At 41.7% G+C, this 27736-nt stretch overlaps 1 protein-coding gene across 1 annotated transcript in view; it reads right to left on the bottom strand.

The window, feature by feature from the left end:
* Positions 1-27259, bottom strand: part of LOC124605919 (UDP-glucosyltransferase 2-like) — a 139633-nt gene extending 112374 nt beyond the window's left edge. Inside the window, exon 1 of the mRNA XM_047137873.1 lies at positions 27129-27259. Coding sequence (XP_046993829.1) covers positions 27129-27259 — 131 coding nt within the window. The remainder of the gene's footprint in view (positions 1-27128) is intronic.
* Positions 27260-27736: the final 477 nt, after the last annotated feature.

Below are 27736 nucleotides of genomic sequence, written 5' to 3'. Positions count from 1 at the left end.
CACTATGATCATTAACTAAGCAAAACTTTATAAGCCACAGTTTTAAGAACTTTTAAATTTTAAAGAAACAGCAAATTGTCTTTATTACCACAGTCTTCTACTTTCCAGTAAATGATTAAATAGGTGCCTTTGAAACTCCAAAAAACTTTAAATTGGACTGTTTCCATCACTGGGAGGCTTTCATAAAACTACATTTACTACCTCCCACAATTTCACTAAATCCACAGTAAATCTGAATATTCCCTTCTTATCAAAGATCAAACAACATTATGTAATTAACTGTCTGGCTTTGAGGCTTTCATGTTTTCCACAAAATAGAACACTCGGTAATCATAGTTCAAATGGAGAGGAACCTGAGAGGTGTTGTGATCGGGAAAAAAATCAAGGTAGATACATGAATTCAGTTATAAGTTACCTTATATTTGTGCACACTAAAGCACCCAATAAGCTGATCCTTCACTGTACATTATTATAGTACTCCTTTACAGTGATAGCGCAATGTGGTGGCAACTGCATGTTGGTAGGTGGATTTACAGGCACAATTGCTGGACTCTGTTGCTTCTTGGTGGCGATGATGGATACCAATTTCAGAATCGTTCCAGCTATTTATCCATCCATCCGAGGCATTGGAAAGCGGCAGGAATAGCCTCTCTCGGAACCAGCACAATATAAAACTTTTACATGGGCAGTGCACAGTTTGGTAGCTCGTCCCCGACTGCCTGTTGGTTCCACCTTTTCCACGTAGGCCAACGACAACTTGCGCGCGCTACTAAGTTCCGTTCCCGAGGGGAACCACACTAACTTTTCCATACAGAATAACTAAGAACTCCAAATGAGGATCAGCAGTTTACATAACAGCAACCAAACGCATTAAATAAAACAGAACATTTGCACATATTGACATTTCTACAAAAAATTATTCACACAGAAATTACCATTATACGAGGTGCGGCTAGAAAAAAACCCGACTGATGCTGGAAAAAACATTTATTTACAATTATTTACAATTTCATGTTATCTCCTTCAATGTACTCTTCTCCTCGGTCTCTACACCGCTCCATACGAATTTTCCACTGTTCGTAGCAATGCTGCAGATCATTTTCGGTAAGTCCATACATTACTTCCGTCGCTTTTTCTTTTACTGCTTCAACAGTCTCAAATCTAGTTCCTTTCAAAGCTGACTTGACTTTAGGGAAAAGAAAAAAGTCACAGGGGGCCAAATCAGGTGAGTAGGGTGGATGATCTAAGATGGGAATGTCATGTTTTGCCAAAAACGTCTTCACTGACAACGCACTGTGAGCTGGGGCATTGTCTTGGTGAAGGATCCATGACTTTTTTCTCCACAAATCGTTCCGTTTTCTCCATACTCGCTCACGTAGGGTAGCCAGGACGCTAATGTAGTAATGCTGATTCACTGTTTGTCCCTCTGGTACCCAATCAATGTGCACAATCCCTTTGATGTCAAAAAAAAAACAATCATCATTGCCTTGAATTTCGATTTTGACATTCGTGCTTTTTTTGTCGTGGAGAACCAGGAGTTTTCCAATGCATCGATTGGCGTTTAGTTTCGGGATCGTAAGTAAAAAACCACGATTCATCGCAAGTAATAACATTTTGTAAGAAGTTGGGATCACTTTCAATGTTTTCCAGGATGTCAGAACAAATCATTCTTCGGCGTTCCTTCTGTTCAGTTGTGAGACACTTTGGAACCATTTTTGAACACACTTTGTTCATGTTGAAACTTTCATGAAGAATCTGCCTAACACTTTCCTTGTCGACTCCTGTTAACTCAGACACTGCTTTGATTGTTAAACGGCGATCTTGTCGAACAAGTTTACCGATTTTTTCAATGTTTGCATCAGTTATTGCTGACAATGGTCTGCCAGTGCGAGTGTCATCACTGGTGTCTTCGCGGCCATCTTTAAATCGTTTAAACCACTCAAACACTTGTGTTCGCGATAAACAATCATCGCCGTACACTTGTTGTAACATTACAAACGTTTCACTTGCAGATTTTCCTAGTTTGAAACAAAATTTGATGTTAACACGCTGTTCTTTCTGTACACTCAACATTTTCCGACGCACAGACAAAACGTCAACTACTTAAAACAGACGCCACGGGCAGACTGAGTGCAGGAGGCAGATGAAACTCGAGCAGTAGGCGGAGCGAGAGTCACGTGACAGGCCACGCGACTTTCAGCCTTATTGCATTCGTTTTATTGTTTCACCAGTACTAGTCCGGTTTTTTTCTAGCCACACCTCGTATACAGTAAGTTTTGTTCCCTCCAAATGGGACAAAGAATTTAAATGACAGATATACTACATTGCATAGAATCAAACCACGACATCAAAGTTTTTACAAAGAAAGGAGTATACAATTTTATGTTATCGTTTCAAACACATTTGCAGATACTCAATTTTATAACATTAAACCAAAGCAAAAGGCAAAATAACTCCGTACAGCATTAGAGCTATGGTGTTACAGCCTGCGCCACACTCGAACACCACTGTGAGCTCTTACCGACTGAAATCGGGACTCGTCTGTTGAGGCCAAGGTTTCTCCAGTCGTATAGGGTCCAACCGACAGGGTCACTAGTCCAGGAGAGGCGCTGCAGTCAACGCAGTGCTCTTAACAAAGGCACTCGCGTCGGTCGTCTGCTGCCACGACCCATTAACGCCGAATTTCGCCACACTGCCCTAACAGATACGTTCTCCGACGTCCCACATTGATTTCTGCGGTTATTTCACGCAGTGTTGCTTGTCTGTTAGCACTGACAACAAGAAAACTGCGATGCTCTCGGTCGTTAAGTGGAGGCCATCGGCCACTGCGTTGTCCGTCATGAGAGGTAATGCCTGAAATGTGGTGTTCTTGGCACTCTCTTGACTCTGTGGATCTCGGAATACTGAATTCCTTAACGATTTCCGAAATGTAATGCCCCATGCGTCTAGCGCCAGTTTCCATTCCGTATTCAAAGCCTGTCAGCTCCGTCGTACACACATAATTACGGCAGAAACATTTTCACGTGAATCACCTGAGTAAAAATGCAGCTCCACCAATGCATTTCCCGTTTATACCTTGTGTACGCGATACTACCGCCATCTCTATATGTGCATACTGCTATCCCATGACTTTCGTCACCTCATTGTATACACCTAATGAATACAGACAAACCCATAACTGATTGTTCGCAGCAAACGAAGATTCTCCGTGGTGTGCCTGCCTATTTGATTGTTCACAGCTAGCGACACTGGACTATAGTGTTGCTGCCTACTTTATTGCTCATAGCACACAACAATGCTCCGTGTAATGCATGCCCATTTGATTGTTCACAGGTAGCGACACTGCTCCAGGAGATGGACCTGCCTGTTCTGGAATAATATTACTGTCATACTTCTTACGGGTTTTGATTGGCGCTTAACACATCATCGTTATTTAGTTCGTAATATTTCGCGTGTTTGTCTCTGAAGTAAAATATTCTTGTAGAGAATAGAAAAAATTCTCAAAATATCTTGAGAGACGTTTTTAATGCAAAATTTACATAAACTCTTGAATAAAAATTAACAGTAATTTTCATAACTCGAAGAAAAAGAGCAGAATAAGAGAAGCTGTACAGATTCCTGTTTAGCTTAGAAGATTAGTATACAGGAAGATATCATCATTCGCCTGTGGCTTCAAAGACGTATGTCACTCCTCTCGAATGATGAACTTGATTCTGGAATGCAGTGCATAAAGTACTGTGTCAAGCAGTGCGGAAAGAAGTGACTACACACTTTCACATCCACACCTCTAGGGTATCAGGCCGGTGCCTTTCGCAGTCTGGAGTTTATAGTCGATACAATTCGAAATTACATCTGCAACGATACTGCCATCTCTTGCATAGTCTGACGAATCTTTAAATTCATTGAAAAATCAACCACGATTCTGTTTCTTTGCAGGAACATCAAATGTGATCTTCTCACTATTTTTTAACGGTGGACACTTTCTTGAAACATAGTTCCTAGTTTCCTTCATAACTTCATCTTTATCGCCATGGCAAGTAGATTTTTAGCTTCTGTATTTACGATTTAAAAATATTTGGGCATTGCTGTTATTTCCCACTTACTGATTAAAAGTAATTTTTCTGTAGTGCTCAAATCTATTAGAAAGGGAGTTTCACCCTCGTTTTTCTTCTAGAAACGAGAGCAGTTTAAACTTCCAAAAACACATAGATATCACGTTGGATTTTCGGAAGATTCTTTGTCAACAGAGTCAATTGAACTGTCCTGACTTTTCCCAGACAAAATTGCTAGAACCTCGAACCACTCCGAGTTAACTGAATCAAATATGACTAGTTTGCTGTTCCATCATGTGCCAACGTCTTTCAATGACTTCCGCCAGCTGTTACGAAGACCAGATCTTTCAACAACAAAAAAGTTGTGACCGTTCGACAAGAATTTATTCAAGAACGAAATTTTCACTCTGCTTCGGAGTATGCGCTGATATGAAGTTCTTGGCAACGGCCGCGCGGGATTAGCCGAGCGGTCTCAGGCGCTGCAGTCATGGACTCTGCGGCTGCTCCCGGCGGAGGTTCGAGTCCTCCCTCTGGCATGGGTGTGCGTGTTTGTCCTTAAGTAGTGTGTAAGTTTAGGGACTTATGGCCTTAGCAGTTAAATCCCATAAGGTTTCACACACACTTAAAACACGCTTGTCAACGCACACTCTGCTGCAGAGTGAAGATTGCACTCTGGCAACACCCGCCAGGCTGTTACGCCGCGTCGCCACAATTTCCTTTCCTCCAGGAGTGTTGTTAGTCTTGCAACTTTCGCAGGAGGGGTTCTGTCGTGCTTGGTTAGCTCACTCGATGGAGTATTTGGGCGTAAAGAGAAAGGTTCTGAGTTCAAGTCTCGGTCCGACACACATACTTAATCTTCCAGGAAATTTCAATAATTTATTAACCTCTGCACAACACCATTCTCATTATTAATATCTCCCATAGTTTTGTGCTCCAACATAGTGTGGAGGATATGCACTGAGCATGATAATCTCTTGTACCGACGAAGTACTGCTACAATGTTACTCCAGTGTAAATACAGCATTTTTCACTGCTGAATAAATCGAACGACTGTAATGTCTTTGTTATTTCATGTTCAAAATCTTCTGCAGTTCTTTTAACATCACTTATGAAATCTCTGTTACACAACACTCGATCCCCAAGTTTTCCCTTCGTTCTGTTAATGTAATGGCGTAATCACACCTATATAGTTTATTGTGCAAGATGTATCAGTCCAGACAGAGCCACTGCTTCGAATAAAAATCGTCAGCAATGACAGCTGAAGACTTTCAGCATGAGGAGTCACCCTTGTTCTACTGATGGCCTTCTCAAAGATAGTGGAAGGGCGGACAGAGGGTCTCGGCACTCTCTTCCCCTTGAGGTAGGATACTGCCCCTGAAGGTGGAAGAACCTGCAATATCAACGCCATGAGAATTCAGAAGGCACTGAAAACCACTGCATTAAAGACCCATAACGTGTATCCATCGGATATATGGCCTGTAATTGAAAAAGTGTCATGATGATCTCTATATTGGAAAAAGATTCCGGACTAGTCCCCCCCCCCCCCCCCCCTTCAGATCTCCGGGAGGGGACTGGCAAAATGGAGGTGATCAAGAGAAAAAGATTGAATAACCAACGAAAGAGTAACGTTCTACGAGTCGGTGAACGGAATGTCAGAAGTTTGAACGCGGTAGGGAAGCTAGAAAACCTGAAAAAGGAAATGTTAAGGTTCAGTCTAGATGTAGTGGGGGTTAGTTAAGTGACATGAAAAGAAGACGAATACCGCTGGTCAGACGAGTATAATGTAATATCAACAGTAGTAGAAAATGGTATAACGTGAGTGGCATTCATTAAAAATAGGAAGGTAGGGCAGAGAGTGAGTTAGTGCAGAAAGTTCAATGATAGGTGTGTTCTCATCAGAATCGACAGTAATCCAACAACAGTGGTTCAGATATACAGGCCGACGTCGCAAGCAGAAGATGAAGAGGAAGTATATGAGGATATTGAACTAAATAGAGATGAAAATTAATAGTCATGGGGGATTGGAATACAGTAGTACAGGAAGGAGTAGAAGGAAGAGTTACAGGAGAGTATGGGCTTGGCAGCAGGAATAAGACAGAAGAAAGACTAATTGATTTCTGGAATAAATTTCAGCCGGTAACAGGGAATACCCTGTTCAAGAATCAGGAGATGAGAAAGTATACTAGGAAAATGCCAGGAGATACGGAAGCATTCCAGTTAAACTGCATCATACTCAGGCAGAGATTCAGAAATCAGATACAGACTGCAAGACGTAGCCTTGGACACATACTAACTCAGTTCACAATTTAGTACTGATGAAGAGTAGGCTGAAGTTTGAGTCTAGTCAGGAAGAATCAGTGTGATATAGTTTCTGCACTAATGAATAGCTCAACACGCAGTTCAGTTGAAGAGTAATGGACATTCCTAAAAAGGAAAATCACTGAAGGTGGCAAGAAAAGCAGAGAAACATAGGTACGAGGAAGGTAGCTGTGGAGAAACCATGGGTGGAAGAAATACTTCAGTTGATCGACGAATGGAGGAAGTACAAAAATGTTCAGGGAAATTGAGGGATACGGAAATACAAGTCATTTGATAAATGTAAAGTAACTGAAAAAGAAGTGATTGTCAGGACTGACTCATTGTACAGAAAACTCAAAACAACCTCTAGGGAAATTAAATCAAGAGCGGTAACGTTAAGTATGCAATGATAATTCCACTATTAAATGCAGAGGAGAGAGCGGTTAGGTGGTGAGAGTACCTCTATGAGAGGCAGTACTTGTCTAATGACGTGATGGAAGAAGAAACAAGAGTTGACAGGAAAGAGATAGGCGATTCAGTATTAGAATCTGAACTTAAAGGAGCTTTGGACGAATCAAAATCAAATAAGGCAGAGGGAATAACATCATTCCGTCATAATTTTTAAAATCACTGAAGCAAATGGCAACAAAACGACTGTTCTCGTTGGAGTGTAGAATGCACGAGACTCGCGATATACCATCAGACTTTCGGAAAAACATCATCCACACAGTTCCGAAGATAGGACAGCCAACAAGTCCGAGAACTATTGCACAATCAGCTTAATAGCTCTTTTATCCAAGTTGTTGATAAGAATAATATACAGAGGAATGGAAAAGAAAACTGGCGATATGTTAGAGATGATCAGTTTGGCTTTACGAAAGATAAGACACCAGAGGAGCAGTTCTGACGTTGCTGCTGATAATGAACGCAAGACTGAAGAAAAATCAGGACCCATTCATATGAGTTGTCGACCTGGAAAAATCGTTCGACAATGTAAAATGGTGCAAGATGTTCGAAATTCAGAGAAAAATAGGGGTAAGCTACCGCGAAAGACGAGTAATTCCAAAATGAACAGGAATCAAGAGGGAAAAATTAGAGTGGAAGTCCGAGGACGTAGTGATCTGATTAAAAAGGGTATTAGACAGGGATGTAGTCTTTCACCCCTACTGTACAGTCTGTACATCACCAAAGCAATGGCGGAAATAAAGTTCTAAGAGAGGCATTAAAAATTGAACTTACTGTTTTGTCTCTGCCCATGATTTGCGATGATCCTAAGTGCAAAGGTGGCTCAACTAAGTTTTTCTAGGGGACACACAGTGAATGATGTCCCTTTTACAGTTTAAACTGTCATCAATACGACCACCTTAGAATTTTAAAGTTTCCACCCCCTGCTTATTATTTTCTTTCCAAGAGTTACACTTATCATTGGCGTAGTATCCCTAGGCCTGCAGAACTGCATACGTTGTATCTTTTTAAAATTGAGTGTGAGAGCATTTGCAAAAAACCAGTCAATAACACTTTTAAGAATCATATTTACCATTTCTTCAGTTGCTTTACGTGTGCTTGGACTGATTACATCACTTGCATCTCTGCAAAAAGAGGTAATTATAATTGTGTATTAGAGGAAGATCGTTTCCTTATATGAGGAACAATAGTGGACCTAAAATTGAGTCTTGTGGAACCCTACACATGATTTCTCCGCAAACAGAAGACCCTCTTCTGATTACATTGGTTGAATTAGTAAGTACAACTTTCTGTGTGCCGTTGTTTAGATATGACATTACTCATTTGTTGGCTATACCCTCAATCCCATAAAACTTAAGTTTATTTCGGAGATTAGTGTGATGAACATAGTCAGATCCGTTAGATAGGTCGCATAAAATAGCGACTGATGCTATATTGTTATTTAATGCTTTTACAATTTGGTGAGTGAACATGTAATTCACTTTATCAGTACAGCAACTCATATCCAAGTTGTGTTCTGCTGGAGATATTATTGTTGCTCAGTTGAGACACTATTCTAGAATACATCACCTTCTCAAAAGTTTGGAAACTGATGTCAGTAGTGAAACATTTTGGTGGTTATTGACATCTCCCTTTTCATATTTCTTGAAGTGGGTTTGACAACGGCATATTTCAGTCTCCCTGGAAAAATGCCCTGTGTTAGTCATGCATTACATACACTGGTGTCCAAATTTATAGCAGCAAACGGAAATTTTGCAAGGTTGCGTTTTTTCTCAGAGAACAATATAAACAGGGGGTAGTAAAGTAGAAGCAATGTAAAGAATACAGAACGTAAACAACTGCAACATGTGTAACGGTAGAGAAAAATGTTTTTCGCTTTTTTCCAACTTGAAGGAATTGCACACACATTCTGACGACTGTTTAATGTGCTCAGTACGGGGTGTGACCACCTCTGACAGCAACACAGGCTTGACAACGACGGGACACGCAGTGAATGATGTCATCAATCTTGTGTTGAGGCAATAACGGTGCTCGCAAGTCTTGAGGAGTGGTTGGTGGATGCTGACGTGATGCAGACCGTCTGCGCAGTGCATCCCAGACATGCTTTATGGGATTCAAATCGAAAGAGAGAGCAGGCCGCGCCATGTGTGCAATATCTTCCATTTCCAAGAAAACGTCAACCACCTGTCCATTACTGTCCATCATTATCAAGTCTGGGCCAACAGCACCTCACAATGAGCACCCTTGAGGTCCCAAGATCTCGTCACGATACCTGACAGCAGTTAAACCTTACCGATTCACCCGTACAATTGCATGAAGAGCTGTTCGAGTGGTCAATAAATCCCTGTCCACACCATTAGGGGTCCTCCTCGATATCGGTCTCTTTCTACAGTGTTTGGGTCCCGAAATCGTATACCACGTTCCCTCCAGAGGCCAATCCGTCGAGAACCACTCTCCAGACCCAATCAGGATTCATCTGCAAGGAGAACATTGGCCCACTGTTCGACTGTCCAGGTTGCATGTTGACGACTCCACTCTAGACGCTCCCTTCTCTGAAGACGCGTCAGAGATACACATACAACAGGTCCCCGACAATAAAGGCCACCCTGTAAATCCTTCTGTACACTGTTTGACTCGATACAACACGTCAAGTGGATCCTGCGATGTCAGATGCCACGCAATAGTAAGGCAATACCACCATGCCCTTACAGTCAAATAACAGTCCTCTCTTTCTGATGTCACATGTGGATGGCTGTGTCCTTGTCTTTGGCATACAGCTTCGGTTTCTACAAACTGTCACTGCATCCGAGAAGGAAGAGAAAGATTCACATTAAACCATCGGGCCACATCAGTTTGTGACTGTTCTGTTCCCACACTTCCTTCTGCTCTCCACTGCTGAGTGTCTGGTAGGCGCCTTCTCTGTGCCATACTGCACCGTCTGTGACTGTACACACGGCGATTGTGGATGTGGGATCACCCGACAAATACTACTCCGTTTGATGAGTGCCCTGACGTCATAGCTGGCGTGGTTGTCTGTTGACCGGATTGCCGACTTCCGTGCAGAACACGATCGTAGGGACATCTGTTGACAGTTTGTGGGATTATATTGTGACTTAGACACAGGACGGAGGAATAGCGATTTGCTGCTTCAATTTTGGACAGCAGAGTATTTCATATAATAGAGGGTTTATTATGTGGGTACAAGTCTTTATTATAAATTCTATTGCAAACACAATCAAAGCCGGGTGAGCTATTATTTTTGAGAGAATACGTAGTTTTCTTAATTCCAGAAACAGAAGTGGGCGATGCATTCGTATGACAGAATTTTATGAGAGTTGCATTTTCAACATAATACTGTGATTTTTCTCGTGAACTCTTTGTCCCTATACTTCCTGCTATATTTATGTAGTAATTATAAAATATATTTGGTACCTGTGATTCATTGTGATGTTATCCTGTTCTGTGGCTGGTTGTCATTTCTCTTGTTTCATTATTCCATATAACTTCAAGCTTCTTGTCGGACCAGTTGATTTCTGACTTTATGTACATGTGCCTCTACTTGTTTTCTCAAACACACATTTCCATTTTCCTTTCACAAAGTACTTCAACCTCTCTAATGGTTCACTGTTTTGTCGTGCTGTTTCATGTTATTTCTGGTTATTTTATATGGAAAGCTGTTTTCAAGGACCGATATGAATTTGTCATGGAATTGATTACATTATGCATTAGCATTTGGTTGATTATAAATTTCATACCAGGTCATCTATTATAGACTATTTTTAAAAACATTTGTCCTGCAGTCATTAATTATTGTAACTAATTTCAACTGAGAAGTGTCAATACTGTGAGACAATATCTTATTTATCCCATTTATCCGTGCGTCATTATGAGAGAATGGATTTGTTTCTAGGTAAACAGTTATTTTCTTCCTTTGAGCATCATCAAAGGAAACATCATCAATCAGGGCTCTATCCACCGATGTTGGAAAGTTAATTACTGAGATCAAATTGAAGGGCCCAAATAAGGTTTCCAGAGCATTTTTTCTATCAGAATCCTTCGGAAATCTACAGTGAAGTCACCACAGACTATTAACTGCCTGCTGCTATCTGACAGATAGCTTAGAAACCATCCAAATTCCCGGTAAACAATTCAAAATTTCCCAGTGGGGATCTATACACATTTACGATTAAAGGTGAATTTTTTCAGCATTAATTAGCAATCACACACTTCTATGTGATGATCACTACAAAATCTACTTGTCTCAATGTTTTTCAACTTGTATTCGTCTTAACGTATGTAATGAGTCCCCTTCTTGTCTTATTAATTCTGCATGAGTAAGACACTAGAGTGCATTCTCTTATATGTAACGCATATAACCATGTGTTTATGTGGTGCTCAGATAGATACAGAATGTCTGTCTTTTCAGAATTCTTTGATTTTTCCAGACAAACAAGAGGTTTTTCTATCTTATTATCAGTCACCTAATATTTTGATCAAATAAGCTAAATAAGCAGTGTAATCTTAAGTATTTTTTGGGGCTCTTACACTATTTTGGCTTCCAAAACAGGATGCCTGACTCCTGGTTCCAATCTAATAAAAATACCTCTCTGAAAACTGATTGAAGAGATTGCTAAACCAAACTTCTCAAGAAGTACCTGTCGAGAAAAACATTCTACAGGGTGGTCCATTGATAGTGACCGGGCCAAATATCTCACGAAATAAGCGTCAAATGAAAAAACTACAAAGAACGAAACTCGTCTAGCTTGAAGGGGAAACCAGAAGGTGCTATGGTTGGTCCGCTAGATGACGCTGCCATAGGTCAAACCGATATCAACTGCGTTTTTTAAATAGGAACCCCCATTTTTTATTACATATTCGTGTAGTACGTAAAGAAATATGAATGTTTTAGTTGGACCACTTTTTTCACTTTGTGATAGATGGCGCTGTAATAGTCACAAACATATGGCTCACAATTTTAGACGAACAGTTGGTAACAGGTAGGTTTTTTAAATTAAAATACAGAACATAGGTACGTTTGAACATTTTATTGTTCCAATGTGATACATGTACCTTTGTGAACTTATCATCTCTGAGAACGCATGCTGTTACAGCGTGATTACCTGTAAATACCACATTAATGTAATAAATGCTCAAAATGATGTCCGTCAACCACAATGCATTTGGCAATACGTGTAACGACATTCCTCTCAACAGCGAGTAGTTCGCCTTCCGTAATGTTAGCACATACATTTACAATGCGCTGACGCATGTTTTCAGGCGTTGTCGGTGGATCAAAGAAATCCAGGGACGTCAGATCCGCTGAACGTGCGGGCCACGGTATCGTGTTTCAACGACCAATCCACCTGTCATGAAGTATGCTATTCAATGCCGCTTCAACCGCACGCGAGCTATGTGCCGGACATCCATCATGTTGGAAGTACATCGCCATTCTGTCATGCAGTGAAACATCTTGTAGGAACATCGGTAGAACATTACGTAGGAAATCAGCATATAGTGCAATATTTAGATTGCCATCGATAAATGGGGGGCCAATTATCCTTCTTCCCATAATGCCGCACCATACATTAACCCGCCGAAGTCGCTGATGTTCTACTTGTCGCAGCCATCGTGGATTTTTCGTTGCCCAATAGCGCATATTATGCCGGTTTACGTTAACCGCTGTTGGTGAATGACGCTTCGTCACTAAATAGAACGCGTGCAAAAGATCTGTAATTTCTCTTGTGCCCAGTGGTAGAACTGTACACGACGTTCAAAGTCTTCGCCATGCAATTCCTGGAGCATAGAAATATGGTACGGGTGCAATCGATATTGATGTAGCATTCTCAACACCGACGTGTTTGAGATTCCCGATTCTTGCGCAATTTGTCTGCTACTGATGTGCGGATTAACTGCGACAGCAGCTAACACCTACTTGGGCATCATCATTTGTTGCAGGCTGTGGTGACGTTTCACATGTGGCTGAACACTTCCTGTTTCCTTAAATAACGTAACTATTCGGCAAACGGTCTGGACACTTAGATGATGTCGTCCAGGATACCGAGCAGCATACACAGCACACGCCCGTTGGGCATTTTGATCACAATTGCCATACATCAACACGATATCGACCTTTTCCGCAATTGGTAAACGGTCCATTTTAACACGGGTAATGTATCACGAAGCAAATACCGTCCGCACTGTCGGAATGTTACGTGATACCAAGTACTTATACGTTTGTGACTATTACAGCGCCATCTACCACAAAGCGAGTAAAGTGGTCCAACTAAAACATTCATATTTCTTTACGTGCTACACTATGTAATAAAAAATGGGGGTTCCTATTTAAAAAGACGCAGTTGATATCAGTTTGACCTATGGCAGCGCCATCTAGCGGACCAACCATAACGCCATCTGGTTTCCCCCTTCAAGCTGGACGAGTTTCGTTCTTTGTAGTTTTTTCGTTTGATGCTTATTTCGTGAGATATTTGGCTCGGTCACTATCAATGGACCACCCCGTGTATGTATAATTTTGTGAGCATGCTATGGCACTTCCATGGCCCACACCCGAAGTTACTTCTACGTCTGAATACGTCTCTTCTTTCTGAATGGCATGTTGTGTTCTGTTTGGCCGAAACTCTTCGACCCAGTTACACATGACTAGTCTGATATTCGATACGCTCACATTTTGTCCATTGAAGCTGAAAGGGGGCTGTCCTATTTGCCACGACGATTTTCAGAAAGTTTTCGTCATAAATGTGAATGAAGTTGCGAATTTGATAAATTTACTCAACCTCTGTAGGGGAAAGTAAGTGAATTTGGCGCACATAAGGCATTTTGACTCTAACTTTTGTTCTATAATACCTAGAGGCTCGACCTTTTTTATAGCATTAGCTGCACGTGTTTACTGCAACATATCATAAAACCATAGATATACAGCTAAACGTTTTAGGAAAATACTGATAACTAGCACATCTCTGCATTGCGTCATTTTACTCGAGATATCGGGTAAAATGATGCATTAAGTGAGGTAAACCGGTGCAAGTAATGATAGAACGTATTTCATTCCATACCTTACAATACAAAATGTATATACTGAATATCGTGTTTATTAAACAAAACACTGAACAATATAGTTTAAAAAAGGAAAATACCGAAAAATCAGCTTAATTAACTAAGGAATAGATACAAAACAATAATAATGGTTTTCTTATAAACAGTGACAAAAATGAAGAAGAAGACTAGAGTATAAACGTATTCAGTAACTAGTCTCTTGCATATACGTAAAACAACTAACGCTTCCTCAGACAGGAGTCACAGTTATAGTTTTCAGGACTGTCGCGCCCACTGCATACCGAATGACACGAAAAAGCCCATGAAATACACTGGTATCATTCCTCTCCAACTTTGCGGAATTCCTCACAGACGTGCACACCTCGTTTCCTCTGGTATGTTGCGCTGGATGGCGCTCTAATAGAAGTCCGTTGTGAATGGCCCTGACGTCATTTCTTATCTCACCAACTGACCAAGACACTCTCTCTGTTTTACAAATGTACCTTTTCGTTATCAGAACAAAAGAACCCATTCTTATGAAAATGATCAGATGTGTTATTCTGGCTAGCATTAAATATAAATTAACGTATCTCACTTAGCTATCTACTGTCATTGGTGTGAAACCGGAGTAGAATGAAGCACTCGGTCTCTGTGTGTCAGATTACGCCAAAAGGCGTGGCTTATAAAAAACTATAGTTACACATTCGCGCTTTGATTAAGACAAATAATACTTATATAATCGTGGCAGGTGCAGAGATAGGCATAGAAACAAAACTCTTGTATTTTAACATAACAGGAAATAGCTTATCTCTTGCAAACTAGAGATCAAATATTAGAAGAAACAAAGACAAAACGCACTCGTGCTTCTTGCACCGACAACTGGTAAGTAATGGTTCCCGCGTTCTGTATGCGTATTTGTATAACTAGCTCTCACAGTTAAAGACATATTTTACCTTCTGCACGAAATCCACCCACTGTCCCCTAATATCCATATAATCTTATTGTTTATAAGGCAGTGTTTGAGACAAGAGATGCTGGCCAGAGATGTTAACTTTGCTTTGTCGGAGTATGTCAGAAAGTAGCAGTAGTAGATGGTGTACGACAGTCTGGCAATGTACTTGCTTTAAAAAGAATGGAAGCTGACCTGCTGTGTAGGGGAGGCACCATTATTTAAAAAGGATTTTGCAATAATATGTCTTGATGAAAAATATTGAGCAAATGGATTATATTAGTGGAAGAATGATAAAAGCCAACATTAAGGTAATCCAGTCTTCTTGTATTTGTAACTATGAAGTTTCTCATTGTTAGACAATGCGTATGGTTGAAGTTTATTGTAGAAATCTTGTAATGAAGCATGTGGTCTTGTCTTGTAGTTGAAACAAGTATTAAGGGAGGCAATTGTAAACAGCAGAGTTATTAAGAAATATTTTCCTAAGTTGCCTAGATGTGAGAACTTTATGAAAAGTTGTATTGTTGTTATGGCTTGATTGAGAACAGTTGAACTTTGAGCCGTTATTCTCATTTACGAGTCATTAAGATTAGTTCCACGTTTTCATTTACTTTCATGACTCTGTCTGCATACTCACACGGCACATCGCGAGTTGTGTACTCACAAGGAGAGGTCTCCAGTGGAGGAAGCGACTTTTGAAACCATCTATATGGTGATGTGGAGGTCCAAGGTGCAGCCATTCGCCGCAGTGGGCCCTTTTCTCTGAGTAATCGATGAAAAGAAATTCCGGAATTTCGCGTGGTTCTCTACAGCTTTAAGGGGAGTTAGAACGGAATTTTTTTCACATTTTCAGATTTTTATCTCATTATAAAATCTGAAATTTTCCTAATAACATGTATATATATATATATATATATATATATATATATATATATATATATATATATATATAATCACTTATAAACTCACATGGGAAGTGTTTTATTTTATTTTTTAAATAGAATCTACATCGGATGAAAATGTTAAAATTTTTACGTGCAATACTTCAAGATCTAATAAACTCGCTAATTTTTTATATAGAAGGCTGTCGATTGCTGTGTTATAAAGGTTAAATTACGTATTTGTATGGTCATGTCCAGAAGAGAATGGGCATCAGATTGAGGAAGTTGAAACAAAGTTTTAGAGACAAGAAACTTTCTGATGGTAAAACCATAAGAGGCAGGATGGCCGTTAGAAATAATACTGAGGATTTGTTGAAAATAAGGCAGGCAGTATGGGCTACCTTCTTCCACAGACTGTCAACTGATGAAAAGCCAGTACACCACCTTTGCCCTCCTGGACCTGGTTCATGGTGCAATTACTGCAATTCCCAGTACCCAAACATCTCATACAGCCATAAACATTCCATCCCAGCAGCATTCATGGACATCATAAAACCTATTTCCAGAGACCTGGCAAATCCTGAATTACTGAAGTGTCTGCATGGTCAGACTCAAAATCCCAATGAGTCGTTCAGTAATCTTATATGGACTCGCTTACCAAAAAAAATGTTTTTGTTGGAGTGAAGACACTAAAGTGGGGGGTCAATGATGCTGTTATCGCTTTTAACGATGGCAACATCTGTAGGGTGAAAGTGCTACAGCATATGGGAAATAATCCTGGAGCAAATTGCATCAGAGAACTTCAGAAGGGATGATAAAGCAGAGTATGCAGCACAGTTGGCCACTAAGGAGTCCAAAGAGATGAAAAGGAGAAAAAAAATGGCTCTGAGCACTATGGCACTTAACATCTATGGTCATCAGTCCCCTAGAACTTAGAACTACTTAAACCTAACTAACCTAAGGACATCACACAACACCCAGTCATCACGAGGCAGGAAGAAAAAACTTGGAAAAAGATCGAGAGGATAATATACAGTATGGTGCAGGATGCTTCTGAGTGACTAAAAATAAAAAAATTAAGCTTATATTGAGTTATAGTCTTTTCAGACTTTAGAATCCGTTCCTGATAATTTACACTTTCTGTCGCATTTTTCCCTAAGTCTCAGAAATCGCTTCCAGTAGAGTATTAAGATTTTCAGGGAGTAATAACATAGATATCTTGGGTCTACTGAACTAAAAGAATATATGTATAATGTATATATGTATAATTAATGTATATATGTATAATTAAAATTATTTCGGATATCGAAAAAATTTTAACCATGTAATTAAAAAATTGTGATTCCGAAAGCAGTGGCTGAAATGCAATTATTGTTGTTCAGTAGACTCAGAACATAAAGTTAAATGTCCTGTGAAAGTTTCAAGTCAATGGCTGCAGTGGTTCCTGAAATACAGGGAAGCCAAGTCACTAAAGTTAACATTATCGGAATAGGGCGTTCCAACTACCCTTAATATAGTTGCGTTACTTAGAATGATGCCGTAGCGTAATGGTCATCGCTCGGTCCTCGAATAGTTCAAATTTCAGCTTACGCTTCGAAATTTTTTTAGTTTTTAATCTTTATTGGAATGACTGCAATTGTTATTTTTGTTCAATTAACAGGTTTAAATTTATTCTCGTTATTCCTATTTCTTTGTCACATCATTTTTATCAACGCATTAACTGTTTAAATTGCTCTTATTTTTTCTTCCTATCATTATTTTTCCACTTGGAATACTTGTGAACTTGAATTTTATTATTATTGTTATTAATTGAGTTTAATTTCTTACATTTTATCAACTTATCTTCTCATCGGTGTTACTGCACTTATTTTTTTATTCCTTATTTTCCTGAAATTTCGTTTTATTTATAATCCCTTCTTTTGTTTGAATCTTCATCTACGTGATTTTGTGCGTTGTGGGAAAGACTTTAAGTTTGAAATGTTTATGTGACAAATGCCATCCAAAAAAATGAGCATCACATTGCACAGTCAATATGTATTCTATTGCACAGTCAATGTGAAAAGATTCTTTCGTCTTGTTTTTTAACAGATAAATCGGCATTTTCTAATCTTCAGTTATTATGGTAGATAAATAAAAATAATGAAATTCACATGCTCAAAGATTCGAATAGGAAAAAGAATGACAGGGAGGAAAAATGAGAGCAATTGAAACACTTAATATGCTGATGAAAATGACGTGACAAAGGAGTAGAAATAAAGGAAATTACATTTAAACCACTTTAATAAATGAAAATAATGATCAAAGTCATTTCGATAATGATTGAAAAATAAAACATTTCATGGCATCCAACGAGATTCAAACCCACATCCTTGGGTATGTAAAGATCACACAATAACCATTGCACTAATTCAACAGTCTGATAACAATCACTATTTTAAAAGCTGTAGAGCAGCACGGAAAATTCCGAAGTACTATTTCCGTCGATTAGTTGCAAACGAGGACCCACCAGGGCGTGATACCTTGGACCTTAATCAACATCACTGTATAGATAGTTTTAAAAAGTCGATCCCACCGTTGGGGACTTCTCCTTGTGAGAAGCAATAATGAAAATTGGTAAGATATGTCGTACATTGCACATCGCAAGTACGGCAAATGAAATCTGATTTTTGGCAGTCCTATCATTATTGCTCATACCAACAACTTGCATAGCAGACGGGCGTTACGTCCTCACAGGTAAGCCAATCAGTTTTATTACCATCAAAGTTAGTGACCACTGTAAGCTAAGTGATTTTCAGAGTGTATTTGTGAAAATAATATGAGTATCATTTGAGAGGTTTAATAACCGTAAAATATTTCAATAGTGTATTATCTTATCAGAAAGTCAGATGGATTAACTTTTATGTTCATTTGCTGTGTAATTACAGTATGAGTTCTGGTACAGTGAATGTTTGCGAGTCCAAAGATAAAGATAAGCAGCATTTAGGGTCTTTTCCTTTGCAATCCGTTAATGTACGCAAGTTTCATTGAAAACGGATTTCTTTCTCGCAGACGAATTGTTTGATGTACCGCCTAGACTGGATTTCGAATCCGCGCTGACATATTTCTGTACGAAATGAAATTGTCGCTAGTTCTGTTGTACTGCACTGAGATTTACGTATTTTGATACCAAAATAAGTTTCTCACATTTTTCAGATACCTACGTGACAGTTACGAAAGCGAGTTTAAATATACAGGGTGGTCCTAAACTACAGGGTGGTCCATTGATCGTGTTCGGGCCCAATTTCTCACGAAATAAGCGTCAAACTAAAAAACTGCAAAGAACTAAACTTGTCTAGCTTGAAGGGGGAACCAGATGGCGCTATGGCTGGCCCGCTATATTGCGCTGCCATAGGTCAAACCGATATCAACTGCGTTTATTTAAATAGGAACCCCTATTTTTATTACATATCCGTGTAGTACGTAAAGAAATATGAATGTTTTAGTTGGACCACTTTTTTCACTTAGTGATAGATGGCGCTGTAATAGTCACAAACATATGGCTCACAATTTCAGACGAACAGTTGGTAACAGGTAGGTTTTTTAAATTAAAATACAGAACGTAGGTACGTTTGAACATTTTATTTCGGTTGTTCCAATATGATACATGTACCTTTGTGACCTTATCATCTCTGAGAACGCATGCTGTTACAGCGTGATTACCTGTAAATACCACATTAATGTAATAAATGCTCAAAATGGTGTCCATCAACCACAATGCATTTGGTAATACGCGTAACGACATTCCTCTCATCAGCGAGCAGTTCGCCTTCCGTAATGTTGGCACATGCATTAACAATGCGCTGACGCATGTTGTCAGGCGTTGTCGATGGAGCACTATAGCAATTATCCTTCAACTTTCCCCACAGAAAGAAATCCGGAGACGTCAGATCCGGTGAACGTGCGGGCCACGGTATGGTGCTTCGACGACCAGTCCACCTGTCATGAAATATGCTGTTCAATACAGCATCAACTGCACGCGAGCTAGGTGCCGGACATCCTTCATGTTGGAAGTACATTGCCATTCTGTCATGCAGTGAAACATCTTGTAGGAACTTCGGTAAAACATTACGTAGGAAATCAGCATGCATTGTACCAGCCGGCCAGGGTGGCCGAGCGGTTCTAGGCGCTAAAGTCTGGAACCGCGCGACCGCTACGGTCGCAGGTTCGAATCCTGTCTTGGGCATGGATGTGTGTGATCTCCTTAGATTAGTTAGGTTTAAGTAGTTCTAAGTTCTAGGGGACTGATGAGCTCAGAAGTTAAGTCTCATAGTGCTCAGAGCCATTTGAACCATTTTTTGCATTGTACCATTTAGATGGCCATCGACAAAATGGGGGCCAATTGTTCTTCCTCGCATAATGCCGCACCATACATCGTCCCGTAATTTCTCTTCTGCCCAGTGGCAGAACTGTACACGATGTTCAAAGTCGTCGCCTTGCAATTCCTGGTGCATAGAAATGTGGTACGGGTGCAGTCGGTGTTGATGTAGCATTCTCAACACCGACGTTTTTGAGATCCCGATTCTCGCGCAGTTTGTTTGCTACTGATGTGCGGATTAGCCGCGACAGCAGCTAAAACACATACTTGGGCGTCATCATTTGTTGCAGGTCGTGTTTGACGTTACACACGTGGCTGAACACTTCCTGTTTCCTTAAATAACGTAACTATCCGGCGAACGGTCCGGACATTTGGATGTTGTCGTCCAAGATACCGAGCAGCATACATAGCACACGCCCTTTGGGCATTTTGATCACAATAGCCATACATCAACACGATATCGACCTTTCCCACAATCGGTAAACGGTCGATTTTAACACGGGTAATGTTTCACGAAGCAAATACGTCCATCTAACGGACCAACCATAGCGCCATCTGGTTTCCCCCTTCAAGCTAGACGAGTTTCGTTCTTTGTAGTTTTTTCGTTTGAGGCTTATTTCGTGAGATATTTGGCCCGGTCACTATCAATGGACCACCCTGTATAGAGTGAATGATTATTACATTACATACAATAGGTATCTGATAAAGAATCTCGTATTCCATAACACTTTTTCGAACATTGTTGTCATTTTTATGGTATATCTTTCAAAAAACTCTGCAGTGGAGAACACTAATATCTTATAGTCTTTCTGAACTACAAATCTCAGTCGTCATCCACGGGCACTGACTCAGTTCTTCGGGCAAACAAGAAGGAAGTTGCGACACACTAAATCGAAAGTAAACATCATCCTCCTGACTCTGATGTCACCTAAAACTTTGTGTGCGTAATGTGTAAACTGTGTGTGCAGTGATACTGTTAATGGAATAACTAAAAGTGCAACAGGGTTTTTTCACGTTTTGAAGTAATGTGTGTACAATGCACAGTACTGACTGGTGCTGAAAAATGAAAGCAACCATTTTTACATAATAACTTATTTATAAGAACATACACACTAGCGATAATCCGAACAAGGTCCCATTCTTGTTAATAGACAGGTCTTTTATGCAGGAGGATAGGGTGAAATTTCCATCCGCCCATACTGATTTAGGTTCTCTTTGGTTTCCCTAAAGTACGTCAAGTAAATTCCACCATGGTTCCTACTATAAAGTCATGGACAAATACCAGCACCATTCTTATCAAACTTAACTGAAAGTGTGTACACCTATGTGTAAACGAATTACGTTGCCTATTGTGAAACTGTAACACGACGACAAGTCACAAATCGTTGTAAAAGTGATCAACGGACAAATAAAACTACAATTACTGCTACTACTGCCAGTACTACTATCGTTATTCACACATGCAAATTCTTCAAGAAATATAAACGACAGATCAGTGAAAAGCACAACACCAAGGAAGAATCACAAGAAATGAACGAAATGTACACTCCTGGAAATTGAAATAAGAACACCGTGAATTCATTGTCCCAGGAAGGGGAAACTTTATTGACACATTCCTGGGGTCCGATACATCACATGATCACACTGTCAGAACCACAGGCACATAGACACAGGCAACAGAGCATGCACAATGTCGGCACTAGTACAGTGTATATTCACCTTTCGCAGCAATGCAGGCTGCTATTCTCCCATGGAGACGATCGTAGAGATGCTGGATGTAGTCCTGTGGAACGGCTTGCCATGCCATTTCCACCTGGCGCCTCAGTTGGACCAGCGTTCGTGCTGGACGTGCAGACCGCGTGAGACGACGCTTCATCCAGTCCCAAACATGCTCAATGGGGGACAGATCCGGAGATCTTGCTGGCCAGGGTAGTTGACTTACACCTTCTAGAGCACGTTGGGTGGCACGGGATACATGCGGACGTGCATTGTCCTCTTGGAACAGCAAGTTCCCTTGCCGGTCTAGGAATGGTAGAACGATGGGTTCGATGACGGTTTGGATGTACCGTGCACTATTCAGTGTCCCCTCGACGATCACCAGTGGTGTACAGCCAGTGTAGGATATCGCTCCCCACACCATGATGCCGGGTGTTGGCCCTGTGTGCCTCGGTCGTATGCAGTCCTGATTGTGGCGCTCACCTGCACGGCGCCAAACACGCATACGACCATCATTGGCACCAAGGCAGAAGCGACTCTCATCGCTGAAGACGACACGTCTCCATTCGTTCCTCCATTCACGCCTGTCGCGACACCACTGGAGGCGGGCTGCACGATGTTGGGGCGTGAGCGGAAGACGGCCTAACGGTGTGCGGGACCGTAGCCCAGCTTCATGGAGACGGTTGCGAATGGTCCTCGCCGATACCCCAGGAGCAATAGTGTCCCTAATTTGCTGGGAAGTGGCGGTGCGGTCCCCTACGGCACTGCGTAGGATCCTACGGTCTTGGCGTGCATCCGTGCGTCGCTGCGGTCCGGTCCCAGGTCGACGGGCACGTGCACCTTCCGCCGACCACTGGCGACAACATCGATGTACTGTGGAGACCTCACGCCCCACGTGTTGAGCAATTCGGCGGTACGTCCACCCGGCCTCCCGCATGCCCACTATACGCCCTCGCTCAAAGTCCGTCAACTGCACATACGGTTCACGTCCACGCTGTCGCGGCATGCTACCAGTGTTAAAGACTGCGATGGAGCTCCGTATGCCACGGCAAACTGGCTGACACTGACGGCGGCGGTGCACAAATGCTGCGCAGCTAGCGCCATTCGACGGCCAACACCGCGGTTCCTGGTGTGTCCGCTGTGCCGTGCGTGTGATCATTGCTTGTACAGCCCTCTCGCAGTGTCCGGAGCAAGTATGGTGGGTCTGACACACCGGTGTCAATGTGTTCTTTTTTCCATTTCCAGGAGTGTAATTCGCAAATTAACAAATGTTACCATGGCCTTAAATGAAAGAATTTCCCAAGTACCTTAAGCTTAGCCGTTGGGAAACTGCTATTTCGCAGAAACTTGAAATTGAAAAAGCCTTAACCTATCATTTCAATCGAAGTCGCTGGCTTCTATCATTTTACAATAACGTGAGGAGAGCCATCTAGCGATGTTTCGGTGTATGAATAATTCAAATTTTGAATATTTCCCGCTAGAACCTCGTACTCGAGGCCTAACGGGAATGCTACGCTGCCCGGGCAAAACATTACTTACCTCCTTGAGAGAACGCGCTGGTCAAAAAAAAAAAAATGGTTCAAATGGCTCCGAGCACTATGGGACTTAACTTCTGTGGTCATCAGTCCCCTAGAACTTAGAACTACTTATACCTAACTAACCTAAGGACATCACACACATCCATGCCCGAGGCAGGATTCGAATCTGCGACCGTAGCGGTCTCGCGGTTCCGGACTTAGCGCCTTAGCGCTGGTCACTTTAGGGTGCTGCAGACTATGTATAACTGGCACCAGGTTGTCACGTGATCCTCTCCACCACTAACGTAAGCCACAGCAGTCTGCACGTGTCACTCGTTTGTGCGGAACCATGGCAGCAAGGGGTGTCGACGTGAAGATTTGACAGAATGGCAGAAAGAGTCCTTCGCGTGGACCTGCCATGACCATGAACTAAGACCAATATGTTCGTGCATCTAAGCGCACTGCGTAATAGATCGATAAGAAATGACATACCACTCGCAGCTATGTAACATGATGGTCATGAAAGCACTCTTGGTTCCTGTTGCATATGTGCAGGCCCGCTTAAGCACACGATCTTAATTCCACAGAAATGTGACTATTTGGAACGACAACTGAAACTTGGCAAACACTTTTCCCGCCATTTGCAAGCTCTGCAGGATCTAATCACCAATGAGCAGGGCAGATGTCTAATACTGCACCTGATGAAACTTCTTGATTCCCTTTCTTGCTGAATTGAGGCCATTATCGCGGCTAGAGGCTGTGTTAGACGGAATTAGTGAGGTGTCTGCTCTGGGTTCGTAATTTTTAGTTCGGTGTTGCCTAGTGTAACACCTAGAAGTAGTTACAATACTCGCTCTGCAAGAGTGTACCTCGACTCGTTCTGAACTCCAAGTACATCTCATGCTGGAATCAACAGAACCCACTATGTGATTAAAGAACAACTTGAAGCCATATTAATTGATACAATAGGCTACACCGGCTATAGGCTATCTGATCAAAAGTATCTGGACACCATGATGTAATGAAGAATTGGCCACTAGGTGTCACGAGTTGCAGACTCACCTACGTAAAAGGAGGAAGGGAGTATTGCGTTGTTAGTAGAGAAGCATTAATAGCAAAACAGGCCGACCACGAGAGCTCAGAGAAATCGGACATGGACTCGTCGTTGGAAGTAAACCTGAGCAGCATGTCAGTCAGGGGCAATTAAACCCTGCTTAACTAGTCATCTCGACTGTTAGTAATGTGGCGGTGAACTGGAAGCGTAAATAAACAACTATAGCTGATCCTAGACCACGTAGACCTCGTGTACTTACGGAGCGCGACCGTTGACCATTACGAGTGGTAGTTGTAAAAAATCGCTTGAAGTATGGGAAAGATAACACTTGTGAGTGCCAAAGTGTTACAAGCAGTGCAACTAACACACTGATTGTGACTGGTGGATTAAAAAGACTGAGATACGATGGTCGAGCAGCTCCTTATAAGCCACACATTTTTGCACTCAATGTGCGCCGGATGTTCATCGGTCCAGCGGTTTGAATTCGCGCGCTCTTCCGCCCGTCGGCGAACTTGGGTGGCGCTGGCCTGCATCTGGCCTCTACATTGTCGGCGGAGCGCCCTCTGTGAGAAAGGTAGAGTCATCTGGACAAGCAAATAACGGCAATTGGCTGTGGCCATTACTTATCGTAACCGAGCGAGGTGGCGCAGTGGTTAGACACTGGACTCGCATTCGGGAGGACGACGGTTCAATCCCGCGTCCGGCCATCCTGATTTAGGTTTTCCGTGATTTCCCTAAATCACTCCAGGCAAATGCCGGGATGGTTCCTCTGAAAGGGCACGGCCGACTTCCTTCCCCATCCTTCCCTAATCCGATGAGACCGATGACCACGCTGTCTGGTCTCCTTCCCCAAACCAACCAACCAACCTTACTTATCGTAACGTCTCCTGTTTGTGAGCCGCCGATGCGGTGTACGGTAGTACGATATTATAGCGTGGAGAGTTAAATGTTTTTGTTTTGGCAAAACATCGTTGCCCGGCAGTAGCGAACCGTGGATTCCACCTATTATTTTTAGCTATCCGTCCAAAAGAAACTGTGGCACTAATAATGCAAAAACCGACATTACGTGTTGCAAGAAGGTTTGTTTAAGTGTTGTAGACGACTGCTGATTTATGCTGTTTGTCGGCGACCGTTCTTAACATCGTTGTAGCAGTCGATCGTATTTGCCCAGGCAAGTCTTCTTGGGTGATGTTGGGTGATGCATACAGATCCGTCCGTCTCAGAAGCCATTAGTTTCACTGTGTCTCACAGTGTTTACATTTGATGTGTAATGGAGATCGGTAGCGCATGGTGGTCTGATTGTACCTTACCGACAGCCAACGTCGAGAACTGAGTGAACTGCTGGACAGTCGACACTACTGAACAACTACTGCTTGGTGCTGCGGGTCTTGTGCAGCACCGATCGGCGCGGAACAAGACGGGTGCTTTTCCAGTGTGATGTGAGGTGTTAGCACAAAGTGTGGCCCCTTAAGCTGTTCCGTCGTTGTCGTGTCACTTGCTGCTGCTGGTCTGGTTTCCCGAAGGTACAGCAAGTTGTGATTTATTGACTTTTTTCTGTTTTGTTCACTGCGGTAAGGGCCGGCAGTGTTGCTTTACACCCTTACGTAGTTACACACATCTTCCCAGTGTGTTTTGTCTATGCAAAGGGCTCTCCAATTTTGCATTGAGGTTCTCGCGTGTGGGTCCATATGGAGGATGCAGTGGAAGTTCTGCCTGTAATCATATCGTAGGTTAAGGTGTTATATTTCGTTATGATTATAGGAATTAAACATTAAAGATGTGAAATGAATGTCGTGTGGCTAGAGCCTCCCGTCGGGTAGACGGGTCGTCTGATGCATGTCTTTTGAGTTGGTGCCACTTCGGCGACTTCCGCGTCGATGAGGATGAGATGGTGATGATGATGATGATGATGGTGAAGACACCTAGTCCCTGAACGGAGAAAATCTCAGACCCTGCCAGGAATTGAACCCGGGCCCCTTGGCAAGACAGTCCGATGCACTGACCACTCAGCTGTCGTGACGGACATGTTATAGTGGTGTCCTGCATGATTCTAAGTAAAACGGAGGCTAAAGGTGGGGTAAAAAGAAAGTAAAATAAAAAAATTAAATTGATGTAAAATCGCTCAAAGAGTCACGTCTTTAATTTTGGAAGTGGTGCACCACGGTAATTTAAGTTACTGTACTCGTATTTTACTTTTTGGTTTAAGATGATTTAAACCAGAAGTAAGAGTGTTAAGCAAGAATTCTTTAGCGTAACTTTACCTTAAGCTGCGTTTAGCTATTACATACCGCTTCGCGATTTGTTTTGGTTCTGGCGTTTGGACTATAACGACTTAAAGCACAATCCTGCACGCTAAATCGGTGCTGTGGACATTAGAAATTGTGTTGTACGTGTATGGTTTGTAGTGGTTGATGTCCCAGGCGTCTGTATATGCGTTGTATTTGGTTTTTGTGTATTGTACCCGGGGCCAAAATAATTAAACTCATATTTTATTTCTGATCAGTTTATTAATTAATGTTTTATTGACTAAAACTATTATTAATGAATAGATGTACCTTGAGGGTTGGATATACCTTAAGGATAGTAATGCAAATCAGTCTCTCACATGTTTTAAAATAATTTTTTTTTTTTGTAAGTTATTGAGAGGTTAAAGGATACGAAACTGCTTCTGTAATTTCAATTCAGTTTTAACTATCTGCAGTACTTCCAGAGTCTCTGAACCGCTGTTGAATCACACTGTTCATTGTGGTTAAAGGTAGTGGCAACATTGTAAGAGGGCTGTTGCCATACACCTTCTTAGCTGCAGGTTGAGATCGATGATTATGACTGGAGAAACCGTGGCTCCCAGCGTGTCCCTCTCAGCTGATGGTCCTGCAGCTGCACGGCCAGCAGCCCTGTAGCCAGGCAACAGTACTAGCTTCATCTCAGAGGTTTTTTTGTTGTTGTTAATCAATGGCATTCAGCTCAGTGTCGTCAGTTAACTATCCCAGTCCGCCATTGTCAGCCGCAAAAATCCTGCACAAATGCTGAGCGATATTAGAGGCGGTGACGCAACTGTATAACGCGTGACTGGAAACGAGTGGTATAGAGTGATTATTGAAGCTATATCCTGTGGCATCCGATGACAGGGCTCAAGATTGGCGAATGGGACGATACCTGTCTTCATGTGTAGGGCCAACCGTGAAGGATGGATGAGACTCTGTTATGGTATGGTGTGTTTTTCCCAGCTAGGTTGTGGTTCTCTTGTTGTGCTGAGGAAAACGCTAACTGCAGAAAGTTATAAATACATTCCACACCGTGTGCAGCGTACGGTAGAGGAAGCGATGATTGTATCAGAATGACATTGTACCCTGTCATAAAGTAGTAGTCTCTGTGAGGCCATAGTTTGTGGACAGTAATG

This window comes from Schistocerca americana, chromosome 3 (genome assembly GCF_021461395.2).
Source record: "Schistocerca americana isolate TAMUIC-IGC-003095 chromosome 3, iqSchAmer2.1, whole genome shotgun sequence".
NCBI lineage: Eukaryota > Metazoa > Arthropoda > Insecta > Orthoptera > Acrididae > Schistocerca > Schistocerca americana.
The sequence above is the reverse complement of the archived record's forward strand: the minus strand, read 5'-3'. Positions and strand labels throughout refer to the sequence as shown.